This window comes from Rhinichthys klamathensis, unplaced genomic scaffold (genome assembly GCF_029890125.1).
Source record: "Rhinichthys klamathensis goyatoka isolate OS25496 unplaced genomic scaffold, OSU_Roscu_1.1 h1tg000277l_1, whole genome shotgun sequence".
NCBI classification, from domain to species: Eukaryota; Metazoa; Chordata; class Actinopteri; order Cypriniformes; family Leuciscidae; genus Rhinichthys; species Rhinichthys klamathensis.
In genome coordinates this window covers 991144-1009563 of record NW_026606796.1, presented here as the reverse complement: position 1 = coordinate 1009563, position 18420 = coordinate 991144, and the positions used below count along the sequence as shown (strand labels likewise).

At 40.3% G+C, this 18420-nt stretch overlaps 1 protein-coding gene across 2 annotated transcripts; it reads right to left on the bottom strand.

The window, feature by feature from the left end:
- Positions 1 to 472: 472 nt before the first annotated feature.
- On the bottom strand, positions 473 to 17106 carry LOC130102824 (FERM domain-containing protein 6). Of its 2 annotated transcripts, XM_056268876.1 has the most exons (12): positions 16991 to 17106; positions 16590 to 16677; positions 16338 to 16417; positions 10081 to 10139; positions 8948 to 9128; positions 8681 to 8836; positions 7246 to 7311; positions 4593 to 4661; positions 4278 to 4440; positions 3832 to 3972; positions 2100 to 2258; positions 473 to 506 (listed from the first exon to the last, which is right to left on the bottom strand). In XM_056268876.1, the coding sequence occupies exons 1-12, from the start codon at positions 17057 to 17059 to the stop codon at positions 496 to 498; spliced, it is 1242 nt and encodes a 413-aa protein (XP_056124851.1). In that variant the 5' UTR covers positions 17060 to 17106; the 3' UTR covers positions 473 to 495. The 2 variants fall into 2 exon arrangements, 1 of the variants encoding a protein (XP_056124851.1); XR_008809293.1 differs by lacking the exon at positions 473 to 506 and having other exon boundaries at positions 2186 to 2258; positions 3832 to 3968.
- Between the last annotated feature and the right edge of the window lie 1314 nt (positions 17107 to 18420).

Below are 18420 nucleotides of genomic sequence, written 5' to 3'. Positions count from 1 at the left end.
TTCCTTAAATGATACAATGCTTTGACGTGTACACGTTGATGGTGGTAACTACATTAAAAATCTACTTTTGCACAGTACAAACCACTGATGACTCACAGGATATAAACCAAGTACAACAGCACAATCAACAAGTAAATGTTTTCTTTTCTTTTTTTTACTTTTCTTCTCACTCAACTATGTCCTTATGGTCTATGCATGTTCTTATTTGGAATTCTTGGGAAATTCCCAACAAAAGGTCACTCTTTAAAATATATTTAAGGTGTAACTTCCTCCAAATGTATTGCAATACTTATGTGCACGGTTAGTTTTATTAGTAAAGCTCAAAGTTATACAATATGTGCTAGGGTACCCAATGTATAAGTTGAGCCTGTATTTAAAATTATATAATCATTTTAAATCATAGCATGTACAAAGAGAATCTCCAAAGCTGTGTGCCTTTTCGTTGCTCTTGAGGCCACTTCCTGGATAGCGATAGCACTGATCATAAGCAAATGCCTAAATGTGACCTGCAGATAAAGACAGGAAATACATTTTACTCAGCGTCCTTCATTCCCTAAGCTGTGAAACATATTAACAAGTGCATCTGTTAAAGGGGCATTATGCAGAAATCCCGTTTTTGTCAAACAGCGACCCCTAGAGTTACTGTGGAGTACTTGAATTTAACGTTACTGTCGTAAATACCACTCACAGTATACAATAGTAGGCTACATTGTGTTTAATTTGTCGTTTAATGAGATATAATATATGTTGTTAGTGGTGAGAATTTTCACGTGATTAAATACATAGATCCGACAATTTTAATGGTCCAGAGGCAGAACTTTTGCCAAGTGTGTCAGAGGTTCTGGGTTCTAATCGGTAGGCTACTAGTAGTATAGTTTATTTTCCTCATCAAAACCGATTGTTTATTAGTGGTTGTATTTCAAGCAGGGATATGTTTTTTGTGCATTAGATTTTGTGATTTCACCATCACAAAATATAGAGAGTCTCTCAGTCCCCGCAACGGATTCAGGCGCGCGTCACAACAGAGCACTGTAACTTATCTGCACCACTGATCGCAGAGGCAACGAGCACTTTGGTCACTTGATTTAAAAAATAACACATTTCAGATCGCCTCTTATTTAACAAACGAACGAAATGAGTGCTCTACTAGAGTTACCTGGAGATGTTTTATTTGTTTGTAATGGTACATCCGTGCCGCGAGAAGTTTCAATGGGGACATAACACACCTGCAAATTATGCCTATGCTCGTGTCCGACTCCTCGCTCGGTCAGTCTGCCGTTTCCTCTTTCTCTGTTCCTCCGACAATGCTTTCCTAGCTTTCTGCATCTTATATGCCGGCTCAGCCATGACGATAGTGTGACAAACTCCATCCATCTATACCTTGTTCCTGTGTGTATGTGTGAGTTGCCGTAAAGGAATATGTTACATCGCGAGAGCTGATATCACGCGATACTTCCTGACGCGGCCCGCCGCACCGAAGTTGCAAGTGAGATTTTTGCGCTCACAGGCACCAGGGGGGGTCGAGACGCCCACCATTCAACCCGAAAGAAGTTATATAACCATTTCAATAACTCTGAAGCTGTTCAGTTAAGCTAAAAAAGCTGCATAGTGTCCCTTTAACTGAAGTTAACTGATTGATTCATTTCACCATGTTACAGGATGGAAATAATTAATGTATACTTCCACTCAAAGGTTTGTTTTAAAATGCATTTTATTCCTGTGATGGCAAAGCTAAAGTTTCAACAGTCTTCAGTTTCACATGATCCTTTAGAAATCATTCTAATATGCTGATTTTGCGCTCAGGTAACATTTCTTATTGTTATCAATCTTAAAAACGGTTGTCCGGCTTAATATTTTTGTGGAAAACCGTGATAAATAAAAATTGTAGTATTTTTAATGAATAGAAAATTGAAAAGAGCAGCATGTATTTGAAAAAAATATATAACATTATAAATGGATGTACTATCATTTTGATGCATCCTTGCTGAATAAAAGTAATATATATATATTTTGTTAAATGTTACTGACCCTATTGAAACCGTGTATGTGACATTTAAGAAGCTACATTTACGTGTCATAATACCACATCCTGGTCTCACCTTTCCAGTAAGAAATTGGCAGAAGTAAAGGACCATCCACAGATACACCCTCCACCAGCTCTACTAAACGCAGGATGTCTTCAGGGTCATCTACAAACATTTCTTCTGGCTCATCAACACTCATCTCTAAGCCACAAGGGCCCATTGAAACATCCCTATCTGCACATATAACACAAATAAGGACATTAATAAATGGTTCTTAGACATTCATCTTGAAGTCACAAACAGTAGTGACCGTTATTCAAAGGTCAAGTGGTCCTTATTAGTATATATTTTTGTGTCGTATTTTCCATTACATTTTTAAACATCCTTATATCAAGATCAATTATTTGAGAAGCAAAAATCCATCAGAAACTAGAGGAACTTTAATTGTATTGCTCCATTACTTTAAGATTTAAATCTCGTTTGGGATAAAGAGGAGGATAAAAAAAACCTGCAAAAAAAAAAAACCCTGTGGCTGACTGAATAAAGAGGTCACTGTGGTGACCTGACCTGACATTGTGATATAAGGTCTGAAAATGGTGGGAAGAGGGTGTGTTTATGAGTCCAGGACAAGGGGGATTTCAAGCTGACTAAGTAAAAAGGGAAGTAAAATAATGCCAAATGTTTTTGAAACAAAAAAGCTTGTTGAATTGCACTAATCGAAAAAAATAAATAATGCATTGGATTAACCATGCTTGCATTTTAATGGGCTGAAATTCAACATGGTTGAAGCCTATATTTAAACTAAATATTTCAATTCAAAACATTTCACACACATTTTCCTTGTTAAAAATTAAACAATCCATATTTACCTTTCAGATTTCACTTTCAAAATATTCATTCTCATTAAAAATTCAACCTATAGGCTATAATATTCGACAGGCAATTTTCGGTCCATTTTATTTCGCTTTATTTGGTCTTTGTCAACACGTGCTTGCACCACCTGCTGGTGAGCACACTAACAGCAGATGGAGATTATGAATCAGTACTCAACTGCTATTCCTGCAGTTCCCAGATGTGAAATGTTGAATTTGAACCACTGAATTTGTGGAAGCGATATTTTAAAGCGAAATGAAATGGGCCGTAATTTGACTGTCGGATATTATAAGTTGTATTTTTAAACAGAATTAATATTTTGGAAGTGAAATCTGAAATGTGAATATGGATTGTTGAATTTTTAAAAAATGAAAATGTGTGTAAAATGTATTGAATTTAAATATTCACAGCTTAAATATACGACCATGTTGAATTTCAGCCAAATGCAGGCCCTAAAAATACAAAGCATTAAAATGCAAGCACGGTTAATGCAATGGATATTTTTTCAAGTAGTGCAATTCAAGAAGCTTTTTTGTTTGAAAAAACATTTGGCATTATTTTCCATAGTTTCACGTCTGTTTTTTTGCAAGAGGCATACGGCAGTGGTTACTGTGGTAGACCGTTACTGTGCTCCTGTTGAGGTAAGGTGACATCTAGATTCTTATTATATTTTATGCTCCTGTGTAAATAACTAATTTTCATGGTTTGTGAAATATCAAGTTAATATTGATACATGCAACATGTATTGTACAAAAGAAGCATATTTAGGACATATTTTATGGTTTCACAATTTGGCTTCTCACATCAGACATACAAAAATGGCTCCGCAGTCAAACCACTCCCAAATTGTTTTGTCCAGCCTCTAAAACAAACTAACTCTAAGTCCATGTGATTCTGCTATCAATGGGGAAATTACATCATTCTCATTCTTTACCTTTGACATTTGTACATTCAGTGGTGCCAGTGGTTCGCTTCTGGTCTAAGAGGAATTTCATTGGTGGAAGCTCATCTTCGCTGTCCTCCATGTCCAGATCAGCTCCATCTGTGATGTACATCTCTCTGTGTGTCCCTCTATCTAAACACAGGCAGGACTCACATTCAAAACCAGAGTGTGTGTAAAACATATGTCTAGTTATGTAAAATATTCAAATAAACAAAGGAATAATAATAAAGTTAACAATTTACAGTATAGTTGTGTACATTATCACTATTTACATGCACAAACAATCATCATTACTTTTACAGCAGTTATTATTATTGTTTTTTTAAATGTGTAGGTAAGAAAACAGGAAGCTTAGTAGACAGTCGACCACAACAGATGCTGAATCTTTTTGCTCTGCACCATCCTCTTCCACAGCTTTGTTGTTCTTTTGGACTGACCGTTTTTTTCCTTGAGCCGCATGACCAAGGGCTTTGTGTTCAGATGCAGCCGGTGACTGTTGCTTATGTGCTTGAGCAGGTTTATGGCATGAAGGACAGAAAAACTATAGAACACCATCTTTTGATCACGTAAGCCATCAGCTCGAATGTCAAACTTCCTGCCCTGTAGTGCAACCAAGAAGACAACTCATTCTTAAACTGCAAAACAGACGTACTGTAGAACATTGTGAATAAAATGTGGTTCCTCGGAAGGATGTTCTTATGTCACTCACAAGTGATTGTTGAATTTGTAAACCGTACCAATGCAATGATCACCTGAAACGTAATGGAATGAATGTCTGACCATGGCATATCATATAGAAACTGTTGTTTTCCATTCAGCATCTGGAGAGTAAAAACAAGACACACATCTGTAAAGGGGGACGTATATGTATGCTTTGAGGAATCCTTAATCAACCCTACAGAAAAGACTGGATTAGACTCACATGAATTTCTATTCTGTTCTAGGTCATTTTATACTGGTTGGTGCTGGTTTTATAGAAAACGTAACATTTATGGATAGAATATGATTAGTCTGTCCAGTTCCATACGGGTGGCATGAATGATGTATCCAGTGTTGGGGAAAGTTAAATTAAAGCGTCAGTCAATCAAAGCTGCTGTAGGTAACTTTTGAAAAAATGTATTTGCTAAAACTGTCGAATATGAGACAGAATATGAGACAGATAATCTGTGTAAAAATCAAGCTCCTCTGGCACCTCCCAGTGGTCCTATTGCCATTTGCAAGAAATACACGCTCCCGGTCAGAAACAACCAATCAGAGCCGAGAGGAGTGTCTTAGCAGTGTCAATCACGCTCGTGTACGCGCTGATCACACCCCTCTCTTGCACAGCGCGAGCCGTCGTTCAAACTCAAGATTGCCGGCGTGCTGCAGCTGTGCTTATGACGGAGAAACAACCTAAACTGCCAATTCTCGAGTGACACCTGCTCATAAAACAAAGAGGTAAAAGGAAAAAGACTGATGACGATAAACAAGCGAAAAAGAAAGAATTACACAGAGCCCATTGATTCGGTGTCAAAACTCTAGCCGCATAACATGTAGATAAAATGTCACGCACTCTGCTAAGCAACAATTGAAACCTGCTAATTCACTGGCTTGTCATGTTGCTGAAATAATGTACTAGCACACTTTATCTAGCATTATATATCGCTAGAATAATTACTTACATACTGTAACGTTAGTTACCGTTATATTAACGTTATCTTACTAGCTATTTATAACTTATACACTCACCGGCCACTTTATTAGGTACCCCATGCTAGTAACGGGTTGGACCCCCTTTTGCCTTCAGAACTGCCTCAATTCTTCGTGGCATAGATTCAACAAGGTGCTGGAAGCATTCCTCAGGGAGTTTGGTCCATATTGACATGATGGCATCACACAGTTGCCGCAGATTTGTCGGCTGCACATCCATGATGCGAATCTCCCGTTCCACCACATCCCAAAGATGCTCTATTGGGTTGAGATCTGGTGACTGTGGAGGCCATTTTAGTACAGTGAACTCATTGTCATGTTCAAGAAACCAATTTGAAATGATTAGAGCTTTGTGACATGGTGGAAGTAGCCATCAGAGGATGGGTACATGGTGGCCATAAAGGGATGGACATGGTCAGAAACAATGCTCAGGTAGGCCGTGGCATTTAAACGATGCCCAATTGGCACTAAGGGGCCTAAAGTGTGCCAGGAAAACATCCCCCACACCATTACACCACCACCACCAGCCTGCACAGTGGTAACAAGGCATGATGGTTCCATGTTCTCATTCTGTTTACGCCAAATTCTGACTGTAACATCTGAATGTCTCAACAGAAATCGAGACTCATCAGACCAGGCAACATTTTTCCAGTCTTCAACTGTTCAATTTTGGTGAGCTCTTGCAAATTGTAGCCTCTTTTTCCTATTTGTAGTGGAGATGAGTGGTACCCGGTGGAGTCTTCTGCTGTTGTAGCCCATCCGCCTCAAGGTTGTGCGTGTTGTGGCTTCACAAATGCTTTGCTGCATACCTCGGTTGTAACGAGTGGTTATTTCAGTCACTGTTGCCCTTCTATCAGCTCGAACCAGTCTGGCCATTCTCCTCTGACCTCTGGCATCAACAAGGCATTTCCGCTCACAGAACTGCCGCTCACTGGATGTTTTTTCTTTTTCGGACCATTCTCTGTAAACCCTAGAGATGGTTGTGCGTGAAAATCCCAGTAGATTAGCAGTTTCTGAAATACTCAGACCAGCCCTTCTGACACCAACAATCATGCCACGTTCAAAGTCACTCAAATCAACTTTCTTCCCCATACTGATGCTCGGTTTGAACTGCAGGAGATTGTCTTGACCATGTCTACATGCCTAAATGCACTGAGTTGCCGCCATGTGATTGGCTGCTTAGAAATTAAGTGTTAACGAGCAGTTGGACAGGTGTACCTAATAAAGTGGCCGGTGAGTGTAGAAAGAGTGCAACGTTATAAAGTTACATTAGGCTATTGCAAAATACATAATGATTTGAGGACCAAGTTTGTAGTCAAAGTATGGGCAGGCCATAGTCAATGTCAAGCATATTATTGACGTTTAGTCCCTATTAGTGAATGTGCCATATAACTTTTTATCCGCTGTTATCGGTGGCCCTGTTTACTAGCCTGCGCGTTCACGACAGGCTCCGCTGTGGAGGACGAGCTGTGGAGGGAGGGCTGTAGCGCAGCAGAGAGCAAGGGGGTGGGACCTGTAAGTTGTGCTTGTTCAAATTTTCAGGCTAAGTCAACGTTTTCTCAAAACTCCCTACTGCAGCTTTATTGGGAAAACAAAGTTTCTTACGTTAATTTAATTTAAAATAATGCATTCATTTACAGTTACTTGAAAAAAGTAATCGATTATGTAACTCGCGTTACTTGTAATGCAATACCTTCAACACTGAATGTGACTTACCTCAGAGATCTGCAGTCCTCCAGAAGCCAAGCCTATGAGGATACAACCTTGTGCTTTATTCTTTTCCTGAGACAGCAGGGACAGAGATGAGGGGCAGAAATGGAAAGAAAGAGAGAGTGTGTCTGAAACTGACAGAAACAGAGAATCTTATCAGTGAAACATGATAAACATTGGTAAGACGGATGTTTGAATCAGGGTTGGGCAAAAGCTTTGCTTATCAAGATAATCTTCACAATTGAACCTCAATTGACCTCAACGTCACCACCATTTAGCTTCCAACGACTATTTGACTTTTTTTAGTTTGAGTTAAAATAGTTTGCAAGAACGCGATTATAAACACAGTGAGGTTGTAAAAGGAGACTTAATTGCGGTCCTGAGACAGCAGGGACAGAGATGAGGGGCAGAAATGGAAAGAAAGAGAGAGTGTGTCTGAAACTGACAGAAACAGAGAATCTTATCAGTGAAACATGATAAACATTGGTAAGACGGATGTTTGAATCAGGGTTGGGCAAAAGCTTTGCTTATCAAGATAATCTTCACAATTGAACCTCAATTGACCTCAACGTCACCACCATTTAGCTTCCAACGACTATTTGACTTTTTTTAGTTTGAGTTAAAATAGTTTGCAAGAACGCGATTATAAACACAGTGAGGTTGTAAAAGGAGACTTGTGAGTACAGTAGTTTATCTGTGTGATGTGATGACGTTTAAGCACCCACAAAATGTCTGTAGTGACATTTAGTGTAATAATTTTTAGAGTAGTGACATTTAGAGTATTGACAAAAGCATCCAATCCTTCAGTTCTGAATTTTGTTAATTAGTACTTATAAAGCACATATTAATTCCTTATTCTGCATGATCATATTCTACATCCCTTAATCCTACCCAATACTTAAATTTAACAACCACCTTACTAACTATTAATAAGCAGTAATTAGGAGTTTGTTGAGGCTAAAGTTGTAGTTAATAGTTATAGTGATAATTGGACCCTAATCTTTGTGACTAAACTAAGTTTTCTTCCACTTTGGTCAGTAAAAGTCTATTTATTAAATATTATGAAATTATTAAATATATTTAGAATATAATATAAAATATATTTTGTCAAACCAAAGATAAACTTTGCTTTTCTGTTTAAATGTATATGAATTCCTTCATATCTTTGAATTCAGATGAAATCGGTTTAATACTATTTCCTTAATTTCAATTCTGTTTTCTGTTTGCATACCTCAATTCAAGTTCAGGAATTACATTTGACTGAATACCAGAGTTGTAGTATCAAGTTTGAGTCCAAGACCATGTTTTCTATGACTAATCAAGTCCGAGTGCACTTGAAAATGTGGTCTTGGACTCATGACTCCAGTCTAGTCTAGTCTGGCCTGGCCTTGATTATTACAACACTTCTGAACAGTGGACTTGTGCTAAAAAAGTCACTAACTTTGAACATTCTATAGATGGTGATGGGCACATCACTCAAGGTCAATGCTTCTTGCATGAAATGTAAGGAAGCCTTGCTGGATGACATTCCCTTAAGCTCCATATGCAGGGTTGGGATGTGCTTCAGGATATAATCATTCCCACGCTTCTGTATGATCTGTCAGTGTCACAATAAAAACAGCATTAGATTTAACAACAGTTTGTGCAGAATAAGAACAAGTTTTTTTCAGCCCCCAAAATTTAAACCAGCAAATTGAAAAACCCTCACCCAAAAAGGGAAAAAGCCCAGTGGGCTGAAGTATGCAAAGTTTGGTTCTTCGTAGTCTCCCAGGTCAGCTTGCAGGGCGTATGCAGCCAGCTGAAAGTATAATCCTTCTTGCTCAAAGCACTCAGATCTCAAAACTCTCTCTTTAAGTTCAGCATAATACAGCTGACGGGCTTCATTGTTTCTTTGAGAATGAAACAAGCAGTTTAAAACAGACACTTAAAACAGTTTTACACAGTTAAACAGTGGTTAATGCATAGGTATCATAGAGATAGAGATAGTATTGTTCATTGTTTATTCATCTTTGCTCATAATACATTAACTGATGTTAATTGTAGAATAGAAATTAACATTAACCAAGATAAAAAAATGTATTGTAAAGTGAAACCAGTACTTCATGTACATGTATTTATGTATGCATGCATGTATTTATTATTCATTTATTTGGCGAGTGGCTGCTTAATTAGTGGGATATTAACCCTATAAAGCCTACTGCATGATATTTAATACGCAAATGTCTAAGGCTTCAAATTATCAACAGGATCAAAACTGAAAAACCTGTTAAACACAATCTACTACATACTTTCTGTCATCTAATTGATAGTTTGTACTTTTTTTAGCAAGTAAAGGACCTTTTAGTATAATTCCAAAAAAAAAAACTTCAGGTCATGGAATGTGCTTTTTTGCTGTAAAATCGATACTGATTTTTATAAGGTAAATGTGAGAATAACTTTTACGCAATATTTCAGGATGAACACTTACTGGCCAGTTTTTTAAATGCTTTAAAAACTTTTTTGTTCTTGGTTATGCAAACATTAAGGTTAAATGAAATTGAAGAAATTAAAGTTAATTCCATTTTATCATTCTGCAAACATATGGGAAAGTTACTTTTGAACATTCCTTGAACATTCTGAAACAATCTGTACAGTTTAAAACATCCAACTAAAACATTTCAGAAAAAAAAAACGTTCCATAACCGATGCATAAATACAATTTTTGTGCTAATGTTTTGAAAAATGTATTAACACAAAGTGACACAAAGAAAGGTGACATATCATTGGAAACAATATCCTAGAAGTAGAAGGGCAAAATGATGGATAAGGAAATCACATCAAGGCGGGAAAAAAAGTACTTACACAATTAGTTGAGCATTTTCTACAAAGTACTGCACTTTCAGAGAGAGAACAACTTCCTCCTTTGAAAGTAAATACATGAATGAATAAAAATCTTCATAAGGATGCATTTTACATCTCTAGTGTACGGTGGCCAAGTAGTGCACAACACTAAATTTAAAAAGTAAACATAAGTTCACAACAGCGAAATCAAGCCACAACACAACGGAAACAAGCCACAACACAACAAAATAAACCCACAACACAACGGGAATGCTCCCGACCACTAGAGGGCCCTCGGAGCATGGTAAAGTTAGTTCCCTTTCGAGAACGGTCACTTCGCATTGCGTAGCTAATACGCAGTGGGGAACTCTTTTCTTCGAGAAATATTGAGGCTTATAATTTAAAACGCAGTGCAGCTGCACAGCGAACAAAGCAGAGTGTCAAGCTCATTGGCTGTGCTGCGGCAACTGCACATCCTATGGCCAAGCGCCTCTGATGCGTGACCCAATCTAGTGACTTGGTGCTTAACATGTCAGAGCGCGCCTAAATGGGCGTGGCTTAAGCCTATAAAGAGTGCCCATTTTGGCGATCTACCAGATTTTCTCTCCTTAAGCGACACTTCACGTCTCTGACTCCTCTGAAGCCTTCGCCGTGGAAACAAGCTAGACAGCTAGAGCGAGCCCTTGCAAAGAGCAGACAGCGCCTTCAACTCACATCGAAGCCGTTCTCTTTTGTCCCTGCTCTCCTGTGGCCATCCGGCGAAAAACGCTATAATATCCTTTTTACTGCTACTGTTGTGTTCGACGCTGCGACACTCAGTTCTAAAAGAGAAATTTCAACGAGCGTTGTTACAAATCCCTCGCTCTTCATGCACCTCATGCAGATCACTTCTACACGAAGATGACGGGCACGGGATTGGTTTCTTAACGGTGGATCTGAAAGATGCTTACTTTCACATTCAAATAACGCCCAATCACAGGCCATTCTTGAGATTCGCCTTTGAGGGGCAGGTTTATCAATACACGGTCCTACCGTTCGATCGGTCCCTAGCACCTCGTACTTTCACGAAGTGCATGGACACAGCACTTTCTCCCCTGAGACAACAGGGAGTGCACGTGCTGATTTATCTTGACGATTGGCTCATTATGTCTCAGTCAAAGACCGAATTATTGACACACAGATCCATGCTACTCAGCCACTTGGAATGCCTGGGGCTCAGGATAAATTTTTCCAAAAGCAAACTGTTACCCAGCCAGAACGTAATCTTTCTGGGCACAGTTATCGACTCTACAATGATGAGAGTGCGGCTAACACCAGAGCGCACTCTCTCTATCCAACAGCTGATAACCTCCTTCAGGGTAGGTGCACGCACACCCCTCAGGAAGTTTTAGAGGCTTCTCGGTCTCATGGCCACTGCATCGTCAGTACTCCAGCTAGAATTACTGCATGTGCGCCCCCATCAGCACTGGCTAAAGCGCCGGATGCAAGCCCATGCGTGGCGGTCAAGACGCCTACACATTATGGTGAACCAGCGCTGCATCAGAGCTCTGGTTCCCTGGAAAGCCCAGAACTGGTACCTGGTACTGCGCTCTCTGAGAGCTGCTCATGTCCCGGGAATCGAATTTGGGTGCAGACTAGGGGTGTAAATCGGAGCCTACATGACGATTCGATACGATACCGATTTCTTAAGCCAACGATTCGATTATTTTCGATACTTCAGAATTCCCCGCGATACGATTCGATTCGATTCGATACGATTCAATAATCGATAATTTTACATGATATCTATTAAGTTTCAAATAAATCAACGAAAATGTTTATAATTGGCCTTTTATTGAGAATAGAGGAACAGTATTCTATTCACATAATGTGTATGTTGTGCTCAATGCCCTGCAAATAGAACAGCAAATATAACAGTTACTGCATACAGTTCTAAACTTGATACTATCGAATCCTGGTGCGTTTCCGTGCATCTTACGTCATCGCAAACGTGCACGACGCATGATAGAAAACAGAACGCGGGTCAATATATTGGGTTTTTAATTTTTTTATTTGGTGCTATTATGCACAGCTGAGTGAACAACACCTGTTTACTGTGTGTCGCATTTGGCTTTTTGCTGATTGCAAACGCAGGAGACAGTGGATTTCCATTAATTTGTTGCCCTGAGTCCACGTGCTATGTGTGTGCGAATACAGACTCACTCTCGCTCTTATCCAAGGTAAATTATCAACACTATCATACCTTACATGCGTTTTATTTAACTAAATACATCATGATCAGCTAAAAAGCATGCGCAGGTCACTTACTTCCTTAACAAGTGCGCACCCGAGTCCGTGATGCTTTCACATTCACGCGAGCCGCGGCACGGTTCGAGTGCAACCGAACTCAGCGCACCTCCTCCAGGCAGTCTCGGGTTTGGTACCCCAGTGCGCACCCGGGTCCGCATGACAGACAGCGTTTACATAATTAGCGATTTTTCATGCGAACCGTGCCCGTTCCGTTCCGAGTTGGTGTGAAAGCACCCTAGACTTTTCAAGTAAGCTGTTGAAGTAGCCTTTTGTACACGTTAGCGCCTGTTTGTTTACATTAGTAACTGCTAGCTTGGAATTCGCCAACTAAGTGACTGAGGGTGCATTCACACTGGCAGTTTAGTTCGGTGACTAACTAACGTTAGCCCAGCACATAACAACAATTGTTTGTACGCATATGAGCGGATGCTGAAAATAGACAGCCGGCAAAACAAACACATAATCGATACTCTTGCGGACGCATCGATGCATCAAATCGTCGGCTGTATAATCGATGCATCGATACGAATCGATTAATATTTACACTCCTAGTGCAGACATGCTATCTTGAGACAACAATCCCCCAGGCGAGTGGTCTCTCAACCCACAGACGGTTCGTCTGATATGGAGTGTATTCGGCAAGGCGGAGGTCGACCTCTTCGCTTGGAAAAACAACACTCATTGCGCAGCATTCTTTTCGAAGAACAGGGACGCGCTGCCCCAGACGCCCTCTATATGCGTTCCCGTCGGTCTCTATGATCCCTCAGGTCATCAGACGGATCAAGGAGAGCGGATGCTTAGTCCTCCTAGTAGCCCCCCTCTGGAAAACCCAGGCGTGGTTTCCAGAATTGGCGCAGATGATGGACATTGTTCCCTGGCCAGTGCCAATGAGAAAGGTTCTCCTCACACAGGAGAACGGGACGATTTGGCACCCTCGCCCCCAACGTATGGGCCCTCCATGTGTGGCCCCTAAACGCATATTCTGGGACCTCCCAGAAAAGGTCTTGAATAACATCACTGAGGCTAGAGCACCATCTACTAGGCGCCTCTATGCTCTGAAATGGTCAGTATTCACTGGCTGCTGCTCAGCCAGAAACCTCGAGCCGCAGTCATGCGAAGTGTCAGTGGTACTCTCCTTCTTGCTGCTATGGCTGCCACATACACTTTGAGCGTGGATGGGGAGCTCTAGGCAATCCCCATCCCCATGGATGCGGGTCGCTCCCCATCCACGCTCAAAGTGTATGTGGCAGCCATAGCAGCTTACCATGCTCCTGTGGCTGGCCAATCACTAGGGAGAAACTACCTCATCGTTTGTTTCCTCAAATGAGCCAGGAGGTTTGTCCCATCAGCACTAGAGCCCACTCTACGAGAGGTATGGCCTCTTCGTGGGCTTGGTACAGTGGTGTGCCAATTCATGGCATTTGTGCGGCGGCCGGTTGGTCCTCGCCGTCTACATTTGTTAGATTCTATAACCTGGAGAGACCTTGCCTGCAGGCCCGGGTCCTCTCAGTATGATAATTAGACCCGACGGTGTCCGGTCTTGTTATCAGTATAACATGTTATCAGTATAACATGTTACTGTCCATAAGCACAAGTTGTCCTAGGACTATTACTATAAGTGAGCCCCAGCCCCTTATTCATGAAACCCGACTCAGGGCCGGTTACTGTCACTTATATTGTTTTGTTTTTTTATGACTTGTTCTGTGAGCCTCGGGGTGCTTCCCTAGGCTCCAGTTGGATGCAGCCAGTTGCTAATGGTGCGGCGTTTTACATTGCGTCCCCACTGCGTATTAACTACGCAATACGAAGTGACCGTTCTCGAAAGGGAACGTACTCGGTTACTAACATAACCTCGGTTTCCTAAGAGTAAGGGAACGAGTATTAAGTAGCCTGCCTCACTATTGCAATCTGTCAGGATTTGTCGCTTCAGTCGATTTAAACCTGATAGATGGCCAAAATGGGCACTCTTTATAGGCTTAAGCCACGCCCATTTAGGCCACTTGATTGGGTCGCACATCAGAGGCGCTTGGCCATAGGATATGCAGTTGCCGCAGCACCGCCAATGGGCGAGCTAGACGCTCTACTGTGTTCACTTTGCAGCTGCACTGCGTTTTAAATTATTAGCTTCAATATTTCTCGAGGAAAAGAGTTCGCCACTGCGTATTAGCTACGCAATACTAGTTCCCTTACTCTCAGGGAATCGAGGTTACGTTAGTAACCGAGTACGTTTTCCTTGCCACTGTTCTATACACTCACCTAAAGGATTATTAGGAACACCATACTAATACCGTGTTTGACCCCCTTTCGCCTTCAGAACTGCCTCAATTCTACGTGGAATTGATTCAACAAGGTGCTGAAAGCATTCTTTAGAAATGTTGGCCCATATTGATAGGATAGCATCTTGCAGTTGATGGAGATTTGTGGAATGCACATCCAGGGAACGAAGCTCCCGTTCCACCACATCCCAAAGATGCTCTATTGGGTTGAGATCTGCTGACTGTGGGGGCCATTTTAGTACAGTGAACTCATTGTCATGTTCAAGAAACCAATCTGAAATGATTCGAGCTTTGTGACATGGTGCATTATCCTGCTGGAAGTAGCCATCAGAGGATGGGTACATGGTGGCCATAAAGGGATGGGCATGGTCAGAAACAATGCTCAGGTAGGCCGAGGCATTTAAACGATGCCCAATTGGCACTAAGGGGCCTAAAGTGTGCCAAGAAAACATCCCCCACACCATTACACCACCACCAGCAGCCTGCACAGTGGTAACAAGGCATGATGGATCCATGTTCTCATTCTGTTTACGCCAAATTCTGACTCTACCATCTGAATGTCTCAACAGAAATCGAGACTCATCAGACCAGGCATAATTTTTCCAGTCTTCAACTGTCCAATTTTGGTAAGCTCTTGCAAATTGTAGCCTCTTTTTCCTATTTGTAGTGCAGATGAGTGGTACCCGGTGGGGTCTTCTGCTGTTGTAGCCCATCCGCCTCAAGGTTGTGCGTGTTGTGGCTTCACAAATGCTTTGCTGCATACCTCGGTTGTAACGAGTGGTTATTTCAGTCAAAGTTGCTCTTCTATCAGCTTGAATCAGTCGGCCCATTCTCCTCTGACCTCTAGCATCAACAAGGCATTTTCGCCCACAGGACTGCCGCATGCTGGATGTTTTTCCCTTTTCACACCATTCTTTGTAAACCCTAGAAATGGTTGTGCGTGAAAATCCCAGTAACTGAGCAGATTGTGAAATACTCAGAACGGCCCGTCTGACAACCATGCCACGCTCAAAATTGCTTAAATCACCTTTCTTCTTGATTAGATAATTGCATTAATGAGAAATTTAACAGGTGTTCCTAATAATCCTTTAGGTGAGTGTAGAATCGCCAGTTTTACAAATATATCAATACCACGATTAGTTTTAACAATATGTAACCATTGTATATTGACATGAAATATTACTACAAAATCATCTACATGCATCATACCGAGAACAGATATGGTCTTTAGATAATAACTCCCTAATTTACCAGAATATTAACTCTAAAACAGTCATTATTACTCATCAATAGTGATGTCACCCAAACCAGAAAATTCCCAGCCACTCAAGAGCTGAATATTCTCTCCTTGGGTTTGTAATTATAGACCTAGTCATTTCAGTGTTTACTTAAACACTCAGTGGTGAATTTCAAAGAAATACAGCACTTTTAAAGAAATAGGTTAATTGGATGAATTAATTAATTTAATTTAACAAGGATGCATTAAATTGATCAAAAGTTACAGTAGAAGACTTTTACATTGTTACACAAGATTTCCATTTCAAATATATGATGTTGTTTTGAACTTCCTCTTCATCAAAGAATCCTAAAAAGAAATGTATGGCAGCTTCCACAAAAATAAAAATGTAACACCAAAACAGCTTATTAGACTAATTTCTGAAGGATCATATGACAATGAAGAATGCATTAAAGTATTTATTTGTGCTTGATTACCTTTGATGTATTCTTTCTCCAGGACTTTGGGAGGTACAAGGACAATTTTTGCTCCAGATCTAGGAAAAGCGGTTGATTGTCTGGTAAAACGGAAAGAAAATGATGAACCAATATGGTTTAGACAAACAGAACTGTCACTCCCTTCATCCTTGATTTTTGTCTAGCTCAGCATTTAGTCAAATCGTTCAAACAAACAAAAAAGGCTCAGTTAGCAGTTTCACATACACAAACAAACAGAAGGAAACCACATACCCTTTACAACACTCAGACCAAAGAGATGAAGATCTGAGACGAGTAGCTCAGACACCTGGTTGAACACATCTTGAACTCTGTCCTTAAGCTGTAATACAGACATGCTAAAAAATAAGACATACTACATATAGGCTAGCATAAATAAACCAGAAAGACAGCTTAGGCTGTTTTTTAAGCAGGCCTGTAACTTGAATAACTGAAATCTGAATTAATGTTCATTACAAAGACAACATGTGCAGTTTTATGGAAAAAGCTAAACAAGATCCAACATCAATGACACATGCAAAAAATGTAACTCTAACAAACACAAAAGAGGCTGCAACTCTTAAATCGGCACTCCATGTCAGATATTCATCTCAATATCTCTGTGATAAAGTATAAAAACATTTTCACACACTCACCCCAACAGTCATGTTTAGTTTCGTGTTATTTGGCAGAATAACACTCAGACCTCTGCTTTGGTTCTTCATTGTGGATGTGCTCCCTACGAGGTCCTTTAGTGGTCTCTAAATTATTGTTGTCGTGGGCAGGTCTCGTCTATCTCTCCTTAATGCCCTCCCTTTTATATAAAGAAGTCTAATGTTACATGTTTATTCATTGCTGGAAAAAAATAAGCTTAAACTAGCTTGCAAGTCTTAGCTGGTCTCCTAGCCTGGCTGGTTTTAGAGGGTTTTTATGAGTTTCCGTCAGTCTGGGAGACTAGCCAACGAGACCACTAAATCCAGCATATCAGTTCATGCTGGTTTACACCTTTTTTACGCAGCTTGAGAAAGGAGCGAGACTATGGGGATAATAATGATAATAATTGAAGTATGAGAATATGAGGACTATAGATGGTATTCTTGTATGGATCTTGGGGTTTTGGACTAAGAATAGGACAATAAATCCCAAAGTATATTTTGGCCATCCGCGTTCAACGTTGGTCGATCCGCATGATGTAATTTTCGTTATCAGGAGGGTCCGCGTGCAGGCCATTTTTTTGTGTACGCGAGGACGATGTGCTACTCAGAACAGCGCATGTGACTTCAAACTATCTGACAGACGTTACATTGGGCGCTTGAAAACAAAGTCCACTACAGCCCACACGCGCCGAACGCGTCTTTCTGCACTCGCGGACAAAAGAGTATACTTTGACTCAACTGTGCGCGAGACGGAGTGGAACGCGGGAAATGAAGAATACCCGGGCCTTTAGATGTGAAATTTCTGTCAGATGTTAAGAAAACAATGGCATCTACACCGCACAGTATTGTGTGATCACAACATTTAGTTATGGTGAAGTCTGTGCATTAAATCATCAAACGTAACTTTGCTCAGACATAGAAAACTAAGTTCACTATTTGTTAACATTCATTTATTTCATAGTGCATAACAGTGCATGAAAATGCGTCACAGAAAAATGAGAATGACCTCAATGTTATTGTTCCCCTCCAACATTATGCACTAAAACGGATTCCCAAACATTTTCTTTTTTTCTTTTAAATTCTATTCTAATTTTTTTAATGATTTCTTTTATTATTTTTTTACATTTATATGATTTCATTAGCTTTTTGACAACTCATAAACCCCAGTTTGGGAAACCTTGCACTAAATGACACATCACTCAGAAAACATGCCAAATTACAAAACGGTTGTACAGCATAAAGGCATTCATAAACAGCATTCTGTCTGCAGATTTACAGCGTTTTGTTAAGAATCACCAGAGGTTAACCAAAAGACAACCAAACAGAGTTTGATTTAGTAAACTCACCCATCTCACAAGACAACTGTGGGATAGAAACTAAATTATATACAAAGCTGATTTAAAAATGTTGAGGAAAACAAACACATTATT